This window comes from Cnephaeus nilssonii (genome assembly GCF_951640355.1).
Source record: "Cnephaeus nilssonii genome assembly, chromosome: 19".
Taxonomy (NCBI): domain Eukaryota; kingdom Metazoa; phylum Chordata; class Mammalia; order Chiroptera; family Vespertilionidae; genus Cnephaeus; species Cnephaeus nilssonii.
In genome coordinates, this window is record NC_137090.1 from 3,224,073 (window position 1) to 3,238,714 (window position 14,642).

Consider the following 14,642-nt stretch of genomic DNA (forward strand, 5'->3'; position numbering starts at 1 on the left):
CCCTTGTTCTCCGGCCCATTTGGGCCCAGGAAGCTAAGGCCTCTTGTCTCCATTTCCCAGCGGTTACTCAGCAACTGTGTCCCCCCCCCATCCCCCGAGACCCTGGGGCTGGTGCCGCCCAGCAATGCCCTGGAGAGGAGGCTGGAGGCCGGGCCAGCTCCCTGTGAGGTCCTGTGTCCCTGGCCACATGCTCACCACCTTGGCAGTGCGGCCGGGCCCAGGCTCGGCCCGGGAGCTGCTCAGCTCGTGAGAGGGGCCCTGGAGCCGGCCAGACTGGCCCCGCAGGACATGATGAGCCGCCCTCCTTGTGACCCTTAGTGCCCAGGCAGGGGGGTAGGAAGGAGCCGAGTCCATGCCCAGGCCTGTCCTCCCACCTCCCCCCGCCGCAGCCTGGGCTTGGCCTGGGCAGGTCCTGAGCTCTGAGAAAGCCGAGCCCTGAGTGTCCACTTTCCTGCCTCTTCGGGTCCAAGGTGCCCTCTGGAGGGAGGCCAGGCTCTGCCTCGGCCTCGCCGCCCCTGCCAGCCCAGCTCGGGGCAGCATTTGAAGGGGCGCCCTCCTGGCTGTCCCGTGGGGGCAGGGCCTTCGGGCCGTCCCCGCCTGGCGCAGCCTGGCCGTCACCTAGCTGGAATGTCACCTGTGGGGTGGAGCAGGCTGAGCAGTTGGCCACCTGCCGGGGAGACACCTCCCTGGAGCCCCCACCCTGTGCCCTGCCCACCCCCACCCCAGGTCTGGGGCCCATTCAGGAAATGTGGGTGGGAAGCCCACCCACCCAGGGAGTCCGCCCGCCTGCCGCCCCCTGCTGGGGAGCAGGGACCTCCGAGCCTCTGCGGGGCGGGTGGGGTGCGGTGGGTGGGGCCGGGCCCGCCCCTGAGGCCACCCTCTGCCTCCAGCCGGGGAGTTCCTCCCAGGGTCCCACAGGCAGTGGGAGGGAGGAAGGTGCCGGCCCGTCGGGCCTCTGAGGTGGTGAAACCCTGGCCTGACCCTCTCGCCACCTGCCTCCTTCCCCCTCCCGGCTCAGGGGGGCCGCCCTCGGCCCTTTGCACAATCCTGCGGCTTCACTATCTTCCCCGCAGCAGCGGCGCGGAGGGCAGGGCAGCCGGCCACCATGGCGACACTCCTCTCCCACCCGCAGCGGCGCCCCCCCCTCTTGCGACAGGCCATCAAGATAAGGCGCCGCAAGGTCCGAGATACAGAGGATCCCCTGCCCCAACCGGCCCGGGAGGTAGGAGTGACTTCAGCGGGAGCAGAGCCGGCCTGGGTGGGGCTCTGTGGTCTGGGGTGCGGGCCCCACCTCGCTGGGGCTGGGGCAGGGGCTGAGGGTGTGCTCGCCTCCCCTGCCCTCCCCCTGGGCAGAGCCTTCTGGGTCAGCAGAGCAGGGTCTGTGTTCTCTGGGCCACCCCTGGGCCTCAGGTCGGGGTCTGAGCCCCTGTCTCTGGTGGAAACGCCCCCCCCCCCCAGCTCCTCGGGCTCCAAAGGCACCGGCTCCATCGGGCAGGGGGGCCCCCACCGGGCCAGGCGGCTTGGGGACCAGCTGAGCAACCCCCAGGCCTGCTTGCCATGACCCCCCATCTCCCACCTCCGCTGCCGGGCCTCACTTCCGCCGCTGGGGCGCGAGCGTGGCCGCCGATAAGCGGTGCTGCTTCCTCTGGGGAAGGAAAGGAGGGGGGCCCGGGGGCCGAGGACTCACGCTGCCGGGGCAGCTGAGCACCGATGGACCTCGGCGGCCACAGGCCCGGGGCCGAGGAAGGCGGCCCAGCGGCCGGCCCCCCAGGAGGCCTGCTGGGGGAACAGGTGCGCGGGGGCGGGGGGGGGGGGGGCCTGGATGCCGGGCCGGGCCTGCTCTGCGAGGAGCCGCTCCTGCGGTCCAGGCCCTGACCCCGGCCCCGACACTTTGTCTTTCCACCTTGCTCCCAGATCGAGCCTCCATCCCACCACTTCTCCCCGGAGCAGGTAAGGATCGGGCGGAGTGTGGGGGCGCAGAGAGGGGCCGGGAGGCAGCCTGCATCCTCCCAAGCAGCCCTGGCATCCTGGCCGAGCCTGATGGCCACAGCCCCCCCCTCCCCTGCATGTGTGGGCGCCCCGGCCCCGCTGTGGCAGGCGGTGCTGTGTCCCGGGCCTGGTGCGGCTCAGCCTTGTGGTGGGTGGACGGGTCCTGAGGTGACCCCGCTGTGTCTCAGCGGGCCCTGCTCTACGAGGAGGCTCTCTACACCGTCCTGCACCGCGTGGGGAAGCCTGAGCCCAGCCACGTGACGGAGGCCTCGGAGCTGCTGCGCTACCTGCAGGAGGTGAGCCCAGCACCCCCCACCCCCCACCCCAACCCCCGGAGCCTGGACTCAGGCATCCTCCTTCCCCGCCTGGCCACTCCCCACCCACGCCCGGCCCCCTCGCTCCTCCTCCCAGGCCTTCCACATGGAGCCCCCGGAGCACCAGCGGATGCTGCAGCAGGTCCAGGAGCTCGAGGTAACCCTGGCCTGGGGCCCCCTGGGCAAGGCCGGGGCTGGGAGCCCCCTCTGCCACTCAGGCGCCCCCCCCCCCCCCTCTCTCCAGAAGCCAGTGTTTTGCCTGAAGGCCACGGTGAAGCAAGCCAAGGGCATCCTGGGCAAGGATGTCAGCGGTGAGTGGTGCTGGGCCCGAGGGCCTCCTTCCCGCCCCTTCCTCTCCCGGCATCACCGTCGGACCCGGAACTCTGGGTGGGGGCTCGGCTCCCCCAGACACCCCGAGGCTGCCTGGCGCTGATGGCTCCTTGCCCTCGGAGTCTGGGGTGGGGTGATGAAGGACCCTCCCGCGGAGCCCGGCCAACACCCTCCCCCTCTCCTCCCAGGGTTCAGTGACCCCTACTGCCTGCTGGGCATCGAGCAGGGCGTGGGCGCGCCGGGGGGCAGCCCGGGGTCGCGGCGGCGGCAGCCGAAGGCCGTGGTGAGGCACACCATCCCCGAGGAGCAGACCCACCGCACCCAGGTCATCGCCCAGACGCTCAACCCCGTCTGGGACGAGACCTTCATCCTGTACGTGGCCCCGTCCCAGTGGGAGGGGTCCCCCGGGAGTGAGACCAGCAGGACTTCCTGGCCTCGGGAGGGGCCTGGCTTTACCCGAGGAGAGGCCTGCTCCTGAGGCAGGGCGGACACGCAGGTGGACACGCAGGGCGGACACGCAGGGCGGACACGCAGGTGGACACGCAGGTGGACACGCAGGGCGGACACGCAGGGCGGACACACAGGGTGGACACACAGGGCGGACACGCGGGGTGGACACGCAGGGCGGACACGCAGGGTGGACACGCAGGGCGCACACGCAGGGCGCACACGCAGGGCGCACACGCAGGGCGGATACACGGGGCGCACACACAGGCGGACACGCGGGGCGGACACGCAGGGCTGGCCGTGTGCTGGCGGGGTGGGGGGTGCAGAGCTCAGCTTGCGGGGCTGATCTGGGGAAGCCTGAGCCTTAACTTAAAGGAGGAGGGATGCGGTGGGAGGGGAGGTGGAGTTGCCAGGAAGCGGCTAAGTTCACAGCGGGGGGCGCTCCTGGGGACGGCAGCCTCGCGAGAAGCCCTGGGCGGGGGCGGCCGTGGCTGGACCGTGTCCTCCTCTCCCCACAGGGAGTTTGAGGACATCAGCAGCTCGAGCTTTCACCTGGACATGTGGTGAGGAGCCGGCCCCGCTGTGGGGTGGGGGTGAGGGGGGGCGAGGTGTCAGCCTCCAACCCCCGGGGTCGGGAGCCCCAGGCGGCCCTCGGCCTCCAGCTCGCACCTGTGCCGCCAGGGACCTGGACACTGTGGAGTCCGTCAGGCACAAGCTCGGGGAGCTCACAGACCTGCATGGGCTGCGAAGGTGGGTGCCGCCGGGCTCCCCGGGAAGGAGTGGGGGCTCCCCCCACACACCCAACACCAGTTGCGGGGCCCTGTGGCCGCACGTGGGGGGCAGGTGCCATCTGGCCCTCAGGCCCTGGGCCCGTCTCCCTCACGCACCCTGCCCGGAACAGGATCTTCAAGGATGCCCGCAAGGACAAGGGCCAGGACGACTTTCTGGGCAACGTGGTTCTGAGGCTCCAGGTGAGGGGGGCGGGAAGAGGCGGGAGAGAGGCAGGAGGGGGTCAGCGAGGGCGTGCGGGGCGGGGTTCCAGGTCTGCCTCCTGGGGCCTCCCTGTCCCCACTCGTGGGCGTGAGCATCTCCTGACCCCCCCCCACCCCACCCCACCCCCGGCCGCCAGGACCTGCGCTGCCGGGAGGATCAGTGGTACCGTCTGGAGCCCTGCACCGAGACCTACCCCGACCGCGGTCGGTGCCACCTCCAGTTCCAGCTCATTCACAAGCGGGTAGGTCTGGGCCAAGGGCCAGGGGCCTCCCAGTGGGCTGGACGGGCCCCACCGGGCACGGGGGGCTCGGCTCACCCCACACTGGCCTCCTGCAGAGAGCCACAGCCGCCAGCCGCTCCCAGCCCAGCTGCACGGTGCACCTCCACCTGCTGCAGCAGCTCGTGGCCCACGAGGTCACCCAGCACCAGGTACCGCCCTCCCGGGGCTGGGCAGGGCCCGGGTCTGCCTGCCAGGCCCTGACACCCCTCCCCCTGCCCCCTCAGGCAGGCAGTACCTCCTGGGACGGGTCGCTGAGTCCCCAGGCCGCCACCATCCTGTTTCTCCACGCCACCCAGAAGGACCTGTCGGACTTCCACCAGTCCATGGCGTGAGCGCACCCCCCTCCCTTCCGGCCCCTGTGGGCTGGCAGCTGGAGTCTAACCCCCCCAGGAATTCTGTTTGGCCTAAACTGTGTGTTTTCGGTTCTGAGTTCGTTACCAACTTGTAAAATGGGGAGGCTTCCGTGCAGAGTCCCATCGCCAGCCCTCTCGGAACCTCCGCGCTGCCGCCCCGCGCTGCCTCCTGCTGGCTCCGTGGCTCAGAGCGGAGTGGCATGTCCTCCCCAGGCCGTCACGATGCCCTCAGGCCCAGTCACTCCCTGCCATGGCCTGAATCCTGGGCGTCTGAGTTTGCCAGCCCTGCCCCAGGCCCACCCCACTTCCCAATGCCACTGCCGTCCTGCGGCAAATCTGGGCCCTGAGGGTATGGCTCCGCGCCGGGCCTGTCACATCCCCGGGCCACAGCAGGTTGTGGGAAGGCCAGGCAGGCACACGTGTGAGCTCACAGACACTGCCGTGCCCACGGGGGTCGGGAGGAGGGCACAGCGGGTGCTGCCCTGAGCAGGGGCTGACCCCTGGCATTGGAGTCGGGGGTGGAAGGAGGCAGCTCTAGGACGGGGGCAGGTGGGGATTCCTGGGCAGGTGGGGGGTCAGGTGCGGCTGAGACTGGAACAGCACCGATGAGGAGGGCCTGGTTTGCCCACCGGGCCCAAGCCTGTCACGCAGGTGGCCGCCACGTCCCGGCAGGGACAGTACCAGGGCTGTGTGTCCTCCCCCACCCTCCCACTCGAACCTTGTCCCATCGCCATCGCCACCTCGGGGAAGTCTCCCCTGAATTATCTAAAGGGAAGTTCCAGCCAGTGTTTGCTCAAGTCTCCAAATCGGATTTTTCAAACGCAGCAAGAGAGCCAAATTTTAAAACCACAAGTGTCCTAATTTAAGAGATGGGTGATTAACTTAGGCGCCGTCCCTCCCGAGGCTGGGCCAGCAGCGGGGAGGGAGGTGCCCACCTGGCCAGGCTGAGGGCTTCCGTGTGCCACAGGCAGTGGCTGGCCTACAGCCGGGTCTACCAGAGCCTGGAGTTCCCCAGCAGCTGCCTCCTGCACCCCATCACCAGCATCGAGTACCAGTGGATCCAGGGCCGTCTCCAGGCAGAGCAGGTGGGCTGGGGCGGGGTGAGGGGTGTTGGGCAGGCAGGGCCCAGGGACGGGAGCGGCTGTGGGGGCCCCATCATGCAGCTCGGGCCTCACAGCATCTCCTGGGCACCTTCCTGGGCACCTTCCTGGGCCTGCAGCGGGAGGAGCTGGCCACCTCCTTCAACTCCCTGCTGGCCTACGGCCTGTCCCTCATCCGGAGGTTCCGCACCGTCTTCCCCCTCTCGGTCGCCGACTCCCCGGCCCGGCTGCAGTCTCTCCTCAGGTCAGTGTGGTCCGGGATTAGGGAACCGCGGGGGCACCTGCAGGGATGGGGCGCTGTGGAGGGCGGGGGTGTGGGCAGCAGGCTCTGTCCTCACAGGGTCCTGGTCCAGATGTGCAAGACGAAGGCGTTTGGAGAGCTGTGCCCGGACAGTGCCCCCCTGCCCCACCTGGTGACGGAGGCGCTGCGGGTATGGTACCCCCTGGGGATGGGGAGGCGTGTGCCTGAGCCAAGCAACCCCCCTGCTCACTGCCTCTTTGCCCACAGGCTGGCACCGTCGAATGGTTCCACCTGAAGCAGCAGCACCATCAGCCCATGGTGCAGGTGAGGGGCTGTGCAGGGCGGTGGCTGGGTGCCTGCTCTCCCAGCCCTGCTCACTGCCTCTGTCCCCGCCAGGGCCTGCTGGAGGCGGGCAAGGCCCTGCTGAGCCTGGTCCAGGACATCACTGGCGACCTGCACCAGTGCCAGCGCACCTGGAACAAGATCTTCCACAAGTGAGCGCGCTGGGCTGGGAGAGCGGGGGAGGGGCTCAGCCCGCGGGCCAGGGGGACCCCGGGGTGCGGCACCAGGTCACCCGCTGCCCCTCCCGCAGTGCTCTGAAGATCGACCTCTTCTCCATGGCCTTCCTGGAGCTGCAGTGGCTGGTGAGTCCCCGCCCAGGCCTCTCCCGCTCCCTCCACCCTGGCCCTGGAGCCCCGCCCACCTCGCCGTCCCCCCCCCCCCGCAGGTGGCCAAGCGGGTGCAGGACCACACGGCCGCGGCGGTGAGCAGCCCGGTGTCCCCAGAGGTGGGCGAGAGCCTGTTCCAGCTCTACACCAGCCTCAAGGAGCTCTGCCGGCTGGGCCCGGCGCCCTCGGAGAGGTGGGCCGCAGGCGGGCAGCGGGTGCGCACAGGGACAGGAGGGCCCGCCGCCCCCCCCCCCCCCCCCCGCGCTGGCCCGGCCTTCCCCAGGCTGAGTCCCGGCTCTCCCCAGGGATGGAGTCCTGGCCCTGGACGGCTTCCACCGCTGGTTCCAGCCCGCCATTCCCTCCTGGCTGCAGAAGACGTACAGCGTCGCCCTGGCTCGGGTGCAGCGCGCGGTGCAGATGGACCAGGTGGGGGCGGGGCTGGGGCGGGGTCTCGGCTTTAGGGTGGGGCTTTGGGCTCTGCTGGGGCTTCAGGATGTTCAGAAACAGGTCACTGGTGATAAAGGATGCTTTTATTTTTCATTTTTTTATTATTTAAAAAATATTTTTTAATTGATCAAGGGGAGGGAGAGAAACATAGAAACATCAATGATGAATTATTGATCGGCTGCCTCCTGCACGCCCCCTACTGGGGATCAAGCCCCAAACCTGGGCATGTGCTCTGTCCTGGAATCGAACGGTGACCTCCTGGTTCATAGGTCGGCACTCAGCCACTGAGCCACTGCGGCCGGGCTAAAGGATGCTTTTAGGCCAGCTGTATGCAAACGCGGCCTCCTGTTATCCTTGGAGCTGTGGCTTCCTTTTACAGACGGATTCTTGCAGGGGGTGGGGCGGGGGGTGGGAGTGGGGGTGGCGAGGGCAGTGGGGGTGTGGGTGGTGGGGTTTTGGGGGATGGTGGGGTTGTGGGGAGGGGAGTCTGGGCGGAGCCTTGCTTGTTCCCTGTAGCCCCATGCCCAGCTCTGTTTGCAGACGGCAGAAGCAAGGAGTGCTGTGGGAGGGAGGAGGAGCAGGGCATGGATTTAGCAAGTCTGGAGCCCTCCTTTCTGACTCTCCCCGTCTCCCAGCTGGTGCCCCTGGGTGAGCTGACCAAGCACAGCACCTCGGCTGTGGACCTGTCCACCTGCTTCGCCCAGATCGGCCACACTGCCCAGCAGCTGGACTGGCCCGACCCAGAGGAGGCCTTCATGATCACCGTCAAGTTCGTGGAGGTGCAGCATCTTCCCGCGTCCTTCCCGCCTTCCAAGGCAGCCTCATGCCCGCCCACCAGGCTCTCCAAGGCCTGCCTCCCAAGTCCTTGGGATTCCTGTGCCTTCGCCCTCTGCCCCTCCTGGGTGCCCCCCATTGACCCCCCCCCCTCACCCCAGGACACCTGTCGGCTGGCCCTGGTGTACTGCAGCCTGATAAAGGCCCGGGCTCGGGAGCTCGCTGTCGGCCAGAAGGACCAGGGCCTGGCAGCCAATATGGTGAGGACCAGCGCTGGGGGCTGGGCTGGGCTGGGGTAGAGCCTGCCCCACCTGCCCCTATTCAGGGAGCTCTGCGTCCCTGTGCCCTGCCTGCCCCCAGCTGTGCGTGGTGGTGAACGACATGGAGCAGCTGCGGCTGGTGATCGGCAGGCTCCCTGCCCAGCTGGCATGGGAGGCGCTGGAGCAGCGGGTCGGGGCGGTGCTGGAGCAGGGGCAGCTGCGGAACACGCTGCACGCCCAGCTGCAGAGCGCGCTGGCGGGGCTCAACCACGAGATCCGCACCGGCGTCCGCACCCTGGCCGAGCAGGTACTTGTCCGACCCACGGTGACCCCGGCCCACCCATCCTCAGCCTAAAGCCTCCCCCCGCCCCCAGCAGGCCGATGTCCAGCCCCCACTCCTTCCTGAACCTACACTCAGGCCCTGGCCTCCCCCCGCTGTTCTGTGTCTGCAGCTGGAGGTGGGCATCGCCAAGCACATCCACAATCTGGTGGGCGTCAGGGAGTCCGTGCTGCCGGAGGATGTGAGTGCTCGCTCTCGCTGACCTTGGCCAGCTCTGTGGGTCTAGACTTGCGAAGGAGAACAGGTTGGGCAGAGGGCTGGACGTCATGGGTGTCCGAGATAAGTCCCCCAGACCAGACAGGGGCAAGCAATGTCCCCTCCTGGGCCCCGGGTTCCCCCTAGGGCGCTGAGGGGGCAGGGCTGGGACATCCCCCGAGCTCTCCCAGTGCCCTCAGTGTGGGGTGCCACGGGGCAGGGCTGGGACTTCGCATCCTTCTCGGCTGCCTGTTCACACAGCCGCTGGCCGGTCTCCTCATCTGCCAGCAGGGATAGTGAGGCACACCTTTGAACCTTGGATGGTTGGGAGGCTCCTCACTAAAGAACCGCCCCTCTCCGCAGGCCATCCTGCCCCTGATGAAGTTCCTGGAGGTGGAGCTCTGCTACATGAACACGAACCTGGTGCAGGAGAACTTCAGCAGGTTCGCAGCGCTGCCCTGCGCGCCCACACCCCACCCCTGCTCCACCCGCCCCCTTTCCCGGCTCCGCACCGTTCCCAGGGGAGGAGGCCCCCGGCCTCTGCCTTGGTGCTTGCTCCAGGGACAGGGAGCTCACTACCTGACGTCCTTTCTCCACTAGCCCCGGGCCCTCCGGCCTCGCAGACTGCCCCCTAACGTCTTGGGCAGCTGGTTTCCTCTCCCATGACTCGGGGCAGTGGGGAATGGGGTCAAGGGCGTGGGGTCTGGACAAGCTGGATTCAGACTCCAGCTTCGCCGCTGCTGGGGGTGGTCTTGAGTGGATGACTCCAGTTTTCTGTGTAGACGGTCGTAGTTCCGGCCTCTATTAGGGCTCAATGAGTCGCTGACGTGCTGGGAGCAGAGCCTGCACAGAGGAAGAGGCCCGTGAGCTGCAGGCACAGCGCAGTGGGGGTGCTAGATCCCCAGGTGGCCGTGGGCCCTCCCCAGCCTGCTAGTGATGGGGGCTATATTTTTAAACATATATATATATTGTTATTGATTTCAGAGAGCAAGGGAGAGAGGGGAAAAAACATCAATGAGAGAGAATCATTGATCGGCTGCCCCCTGCACGCCCCCACTGGGGATCGAGCCTGCAACCCAGGCCTGTGCGCCGACCAGAATTGAACCTGGGACCCTTCAGTCTGCAGGCTGATGCTCTGTCCACTGAGCCACACCGGCTAGGCCAGCAGCCCACCCTCTTTATTTCTTAAGCCATAGAATGCCCGTTGTTGAGCTTTGATTTTCACCTAAAACGGAATTTGATCTCCACCCAGAGAGGAGCTTTCCGCTCCACCGTCTCAGAAGCCCGTAGAGCAGTGATCGGTGCACGAGCACGTGACTAAGTTAGCTTCCTTTATTGTCGACCTCCGCATTCCTCACCGCACGTTTCTGTACCTCACTGCCGGGCCCCACGCCGACACGTGACATGTCAGCTGTTTCAGGCAGTTGTTAGGCCCGGGGCTTGGCTGCTCCCTTCTCCTCCCAGCAGCCGGCAGACGCTCCTCCGTGCGGTGTGCTGAGACCCTATTCGTTTGGCCACTGCCATCTTGACCCCTGATCAGTCACTGGGGAGCAGCCGCCCCCACCCCTTGTTTGTTGGGGGTTGATGATCCTGAGAAGGCTTCTGCAGGAGGCTGGGAGACACGCTGGGTAGGACGGGCCCAACTCCCCGCCCCTTGCCCTCAGGAGACCAGCCCTCACTCCCTGCCGGGCCCTGGCCCCGTCTCTCCTGTGCAGCAGGTGGGGGGTGAGGTGAGGAGGAGCTGTGCGTGGGCCTGGGTCCCTGAGGTCCTTTCTCAAAAGCATCTCTGCTTCCTCCTCTCCCGTCTCTCTGTCCTGTGTCTGGCATCCCTCGGCGCCTCACCAGCCTTTTGACCCTGCTCTGGACCCACACGCTCACGGTGCTGGCGGAGGTGGCGGCCGCCCAGCGGAGCTGCCCGCCGGCCTCTAGGAGGCTGGAGATCGCGCTGCAGGTGAGAATCCAGGGACGCGACGATAGCCCTGTTGGCGTGTGTGCGGGGCCACCGCTGACGCGTCTGCTCATCCTCTAGAACCTGGAGATCTGCTTCTACGCCGAGGGCTGTGGCCTGCCGCCCGAGGCCCTGCACACGGCCACCTTCAAGGTACGGGCCTTGGTGTGCCTGGGGTGGGGGGAGCCGGCCCTCCTGTGCTCACCTGTGTCCAGGAGAGCTGCGTAACCACAGCACCTCGCACCAAATGAAAACGTGGGCCCGTTTAGCCCTCGCTGGTTTGGCTCAGTGGATAGAGCCTCAGACCGAAGGGTCCCAGGTTCGATTCCGGTCAAGGGCATGTACCTCGGTTGCAACCCCGGACTGGGTCACGGTGCGTGCACGAGGCAACCAATCCATGTGTCTCTCTCACATGGAAGTTTCCCTCTCTCTGTCTCTCTCCCTTTCTTCCTCTCTCTCTAAAAATCAATGGGAAAATATCCTCGGGTGAGGATAGTAAAACAACAAAAAAACCGTGGGCTTCTTTTTCCAAAAAAAGCAAGCAACAGCAGCAGCACGTGAAGCCAGGCGTGAGGGTCTGAGCATGTGGAGGGGTCTATGGGTGGCTTGCCTGTCCGCCAGGGCAGTCCTGAGGGTGTGTCCCCTGCCTGTGGTCCCGGGGCGCCCAGAGCTTCCCATGTCTGATTAACGTCTCCCTCTCGGCTGCGAGCTCCCGGAGGGCAGCGCTGGCCGAGCGGAGTGTGACGTTCAGGTGACTTTGGGCTGGGCCCCGTTCGCAGGACCTGCAGAGGGACTTGGAGCTGCAGGCGGCCTCCAGCCGGGAGCTTATCAGGAAGTACTTCCGCAGCCGCCTGGAGAAGCAGGTGAGGCCCGGCCCCTGGCGCCCGCCCGAAGCCCCGCCCATGTGTCACGCCCTAAGCCACGCCCCGGTGACGCCCACGTGCCCCGCCCCCGGTGACGCCCACGTGCCCCGCCCCCAGGCCGAAACTACCACCGAGGAGCTCGGGGCCGTGACCATCAAGGCTTCCTACCGCGCCTCCGAGCAGAAGCTGCGCGTGGAGCTGCTCAGCGCCTCCAACCTGCTGCCCCTGGACGCCAACGGTGAGTGGGCGCTGCCCGCTGGTCACTCCGGGCCCCTGGGGGCTCTGTTCGCCCCGCGGGAGCACGGGGTGCACTTCCTCCGGATGACCAGGAGGGGGCAGTGCTGCTGAGCAGGGCACAGCTGCAGGGAGTGGAGGCTGGACGGGGGTCTGGGACATCCTTGGCCATTGTACGGCCCCCCACCCACCCCCGCCACTTGCCAGGCTCCAGCGACCCCTTTGTCCAGCTGACCTTGGAGCCCAGGCACGAATTCCCTGAGCTGGCTCCCCGGGAGACCCAAAAGCACAAGAAGGACCTTCACCCGCTGTTTGATGAGACCTTTGAATTGTGAGTGGGTCCCACTTGCAGCGCTTCCCCAGCCCTGGACCAGCTCCTGCTGACTGGGCCCAAGGGGCTCCCCTGAGGTGACCTCCTTTGGGTCCGTGGGAGGGCACCTGGGACAAAGGTTTGCTGGCATCAGTCGCAAACCTGCTCCCTGGGAGGGGCCAGGCTGTTGGGGGAAGACTCCCCATGTCACTTCCAGGGAAGGGTCCTGACCTGAAGTCCGCTGTTGCCCAACACCAGCGGCCCAGCCCCGGGACCTAGGGCCCCTGGTTTAAAGCATCAGGCCATGTGGCCCATACTTTGCAATCCCTCCCTCCCCCCAATCTGGCATCTTCCTCCCAGTCCTGGCCTGTCCTCAGGAACAGGAGGTGAGCCCATGAGCGGGGGTGGATGGCAGTGGCAGTGTGTGGGGTGGGCAGCCGAGCCCAACTTTGCCCCCCACCCAGCCTGGTGCCTGCTGAGCCGTGCCGGAAGGACGGGGCCTGCCTCCTGCTCACGGTGCTGGACCACGACACGCTGGGCGCCGACGACCTGGAAGGGGAGGCCTTCCTGCCTCTGCGCTCGGTGCACGGCCTGAGTGGGACTGAGGAGCCTGGGGAGGTGCCGCAGACGCGCCTGCCCCTCACCTACCCCCTGCCCAACGGTAGGCCTGAGCCCAGCGCTGGGGGTGCAGGGGAGGGGCAGCCTGTAAAGGCTCAGACTGAGGCCCCCAGAGGTGAAGCCATTGGAGCCAGCGTGGTGGCTGATGTTGCTGAGACCAGTGGACGCTGGGCCACGTGTAGGGACCGTCTCTGGTGGAGGAAGGTCGCCATTTCCCTGGGGAGGGCCCATCTTGCTAACAGGACGAGGTCACGTTTGTGCGCTTATGGGCCAGCTCCACTTACTTGACACATATTAACTTTTCAATCCGTACAACCACCCAATGAGGCAGATACTATTACTGCTATTTTATAGACAAGTAAACTGAGGCACAAAGAGGCTAGCTAACCTGAGATCCTCATATTAGAAGGTAACAGGTCGCCTGCTGTCCCCTGCACTACCCAGGCACTGCCTCCTCCCACCCCCCCACCAACCTAACCCCCAACGCCTCTCTTCACAGGGGACCCAATCCTGCGGCTGCTGGAGAGCAGGAAGGGGGACCGTGAGGCCCAGGCGTTTGTGAAGCTGCGGCGGCAGCGAGCCAAGCAGGCCTCCCAGCATGCCCCGCAGCCAGGGAGATAGCCGTGGAGGGGGGGCTCCTGGTAGGGACAGGCTTTCCTGGGAGGGCTGGGGTGTCCCCACCGCAGTGCAGCCCTCCGGCCTGGCCTAACACTCAGAGGGCTCTGCAAGGCTGGGAGGCCCAGAGTGCAGACCCCTCGGGTCTCCTGCCAGAGCGGGGCCCCGGTGCTGGGGACACCATCAGCAGTATTTATACCCCGCCCCCCGCCTTCAGCCTTGGCCTCAGCATTCTCTGCCAAATCCCAGCACCGGGCGGGGCAGCTGTGCATCTCCTGCCCCTGCTCCTCTGGGAAAAGTGCTGGCACAGCAGGGGCTCAGCCATCTGTCCCCCGGAAACCGATTCCAGCCACTGGGTGTGGGTGGGCTCCCTTGGGCCTCTTCTTCAGCACCCCCTCAGACTCATTGGGGCTGGGGCTGTGGGCACAACTGCCCTGGGGGCGGGTAGCCATAAGGAAGGAGCCCAGGTCCCCGCCTGACGGGGCTGCCAACACCCAGGCTAAGCAGCCTGGAGCCAGGGAGCTGGCAGGCGGGGGGAGTGGGCTGGCATGGAGGGCGGAAGCAGAAAGGACAGCTTGGCTAACCTTATCTACTGAGGACATCTCCTCCCCGAGCCAGTACCGGCCACCTAAAAATGTTCTGAGCAAAAATAAAAAAATCGCAATCCCTCGTCCTCTTAGAAAACATGCTGTTTGCCTACAGGGGGGCCCAGGTGTCGGGTCATGCAAACCCCCGCCCAGCCTGCAAGACACCTTGGGCTGCCCCCACCCTGGGGCTTGGCCCACCCCTCTCCCCGCCTCTCCCCCCCGATGTTACAGGCAGGGAGTAAGTGTGGGGGTTACTGATGCAGAAGCAGGTGCGGGACAACTGGTATTACTGATATTTGGGCCAAGAGCTTTGAACAGAACACTACCAGGCACACCCATTTCTGTGGTCGCGGCCCAGCACAGGGGCCTGGAACTCCAGGGGGCACCGGGAGCGGGGAGCCTCCCAGGGCGCAGTGGCCTACGTGCTGGGAGTCAGAGCCCGAGGCCCGGTTGGCATTCCAGCTGCGTGACCCTAGTCAAGCCACTTACCCTCTGTGAGCCCGCACAGGGTGAGGTGTGGGAGGTCTGAGATGGCTCCATAGCCCTCTTCAGCTTTGAACTGAGGCCACACAGAGAGGAGCCCCTTAGCTGTGCTTTCTCACGCCCACCTAACAGGCCAGCTGAGAGCAGGGGGAGGGAGGACGTGGCTCAGGGGCAGGACGTCTCTGGGCCTGCCCTTCTCCTCATGTTTTTATGGGAAGGCCTGGTTGTTCCTCCGAGAAACCGCCAGGCCTGC

At 66.6% G+C, this 14,642-nt stretch overlaps 1 protein-coding gene across 2 annotated transcripts; it reads left to right on the forward strand.

Moving 5' to 3' along the window:
* Positions 1–871: 871 nt before the first annotated feature.
* Positions 872–14,007, forward strand: UNC13D (unc-13 homolog D). 2 transcript variants are annotated; one of them, XM_079796826.1, is made up of 33 exons: positions 872–960; positions 1,074–1,222; positions 1,915–1,950; positions 2,178–2,285; positions 2,401–2,460; positions 2,548–2,614; positions 2,822–3,005; positions 3,599–3,643; positions 3,762–3,830; positions 3,982–4,051; positions 4,210–4,314; positions 4,410–4,502; positions 4,578–4,681; positions 5,674–5,791; positions 5,926–6,050; positions 6,147–6,237; positions 6,315–6,371; positions 6,444–6,541; positions 6,640–6,691; positions 6,775–6,908; positions 7,021–7,141; positions 7,798–7,941; positions 8,098–8,196; positions 8,297–8,503; positions 8,649–8,717; positions 9,095–9,174; positions 10,577–10,682; positions 10,761–10,832; positions 11,459–11,542; positions 11,660–11,780; positions 11,984–12,107; positions 12,551–12,747; positions 13,204–14,007. In XM_079796826.1, the coding sequence occupies exons 2-33, from the start codon at positions 1,106–1,108 to the stop codon at positions 13,323–13,325; spliced, it is 3,279 nt and encodes a 1,092-aa protein (XP_079652952.1). In that variant the 5' UTR covers positions 872–960; positions 1,074–1,105; the 3' UTR covers positions 13,326–14,007. The 2 variants fall into 2 exon arrangements, with proteins under 2 accessions (XP_079652952.1, XP_079652953.1); XM_079796827.1 differs by lacking the exons at positions 872–960; positions 1,074–1,222 and adding an exon at positions 1,235–1,791.
* Positions 14,008–14,642: the final 635 nt, after the last annotated feature.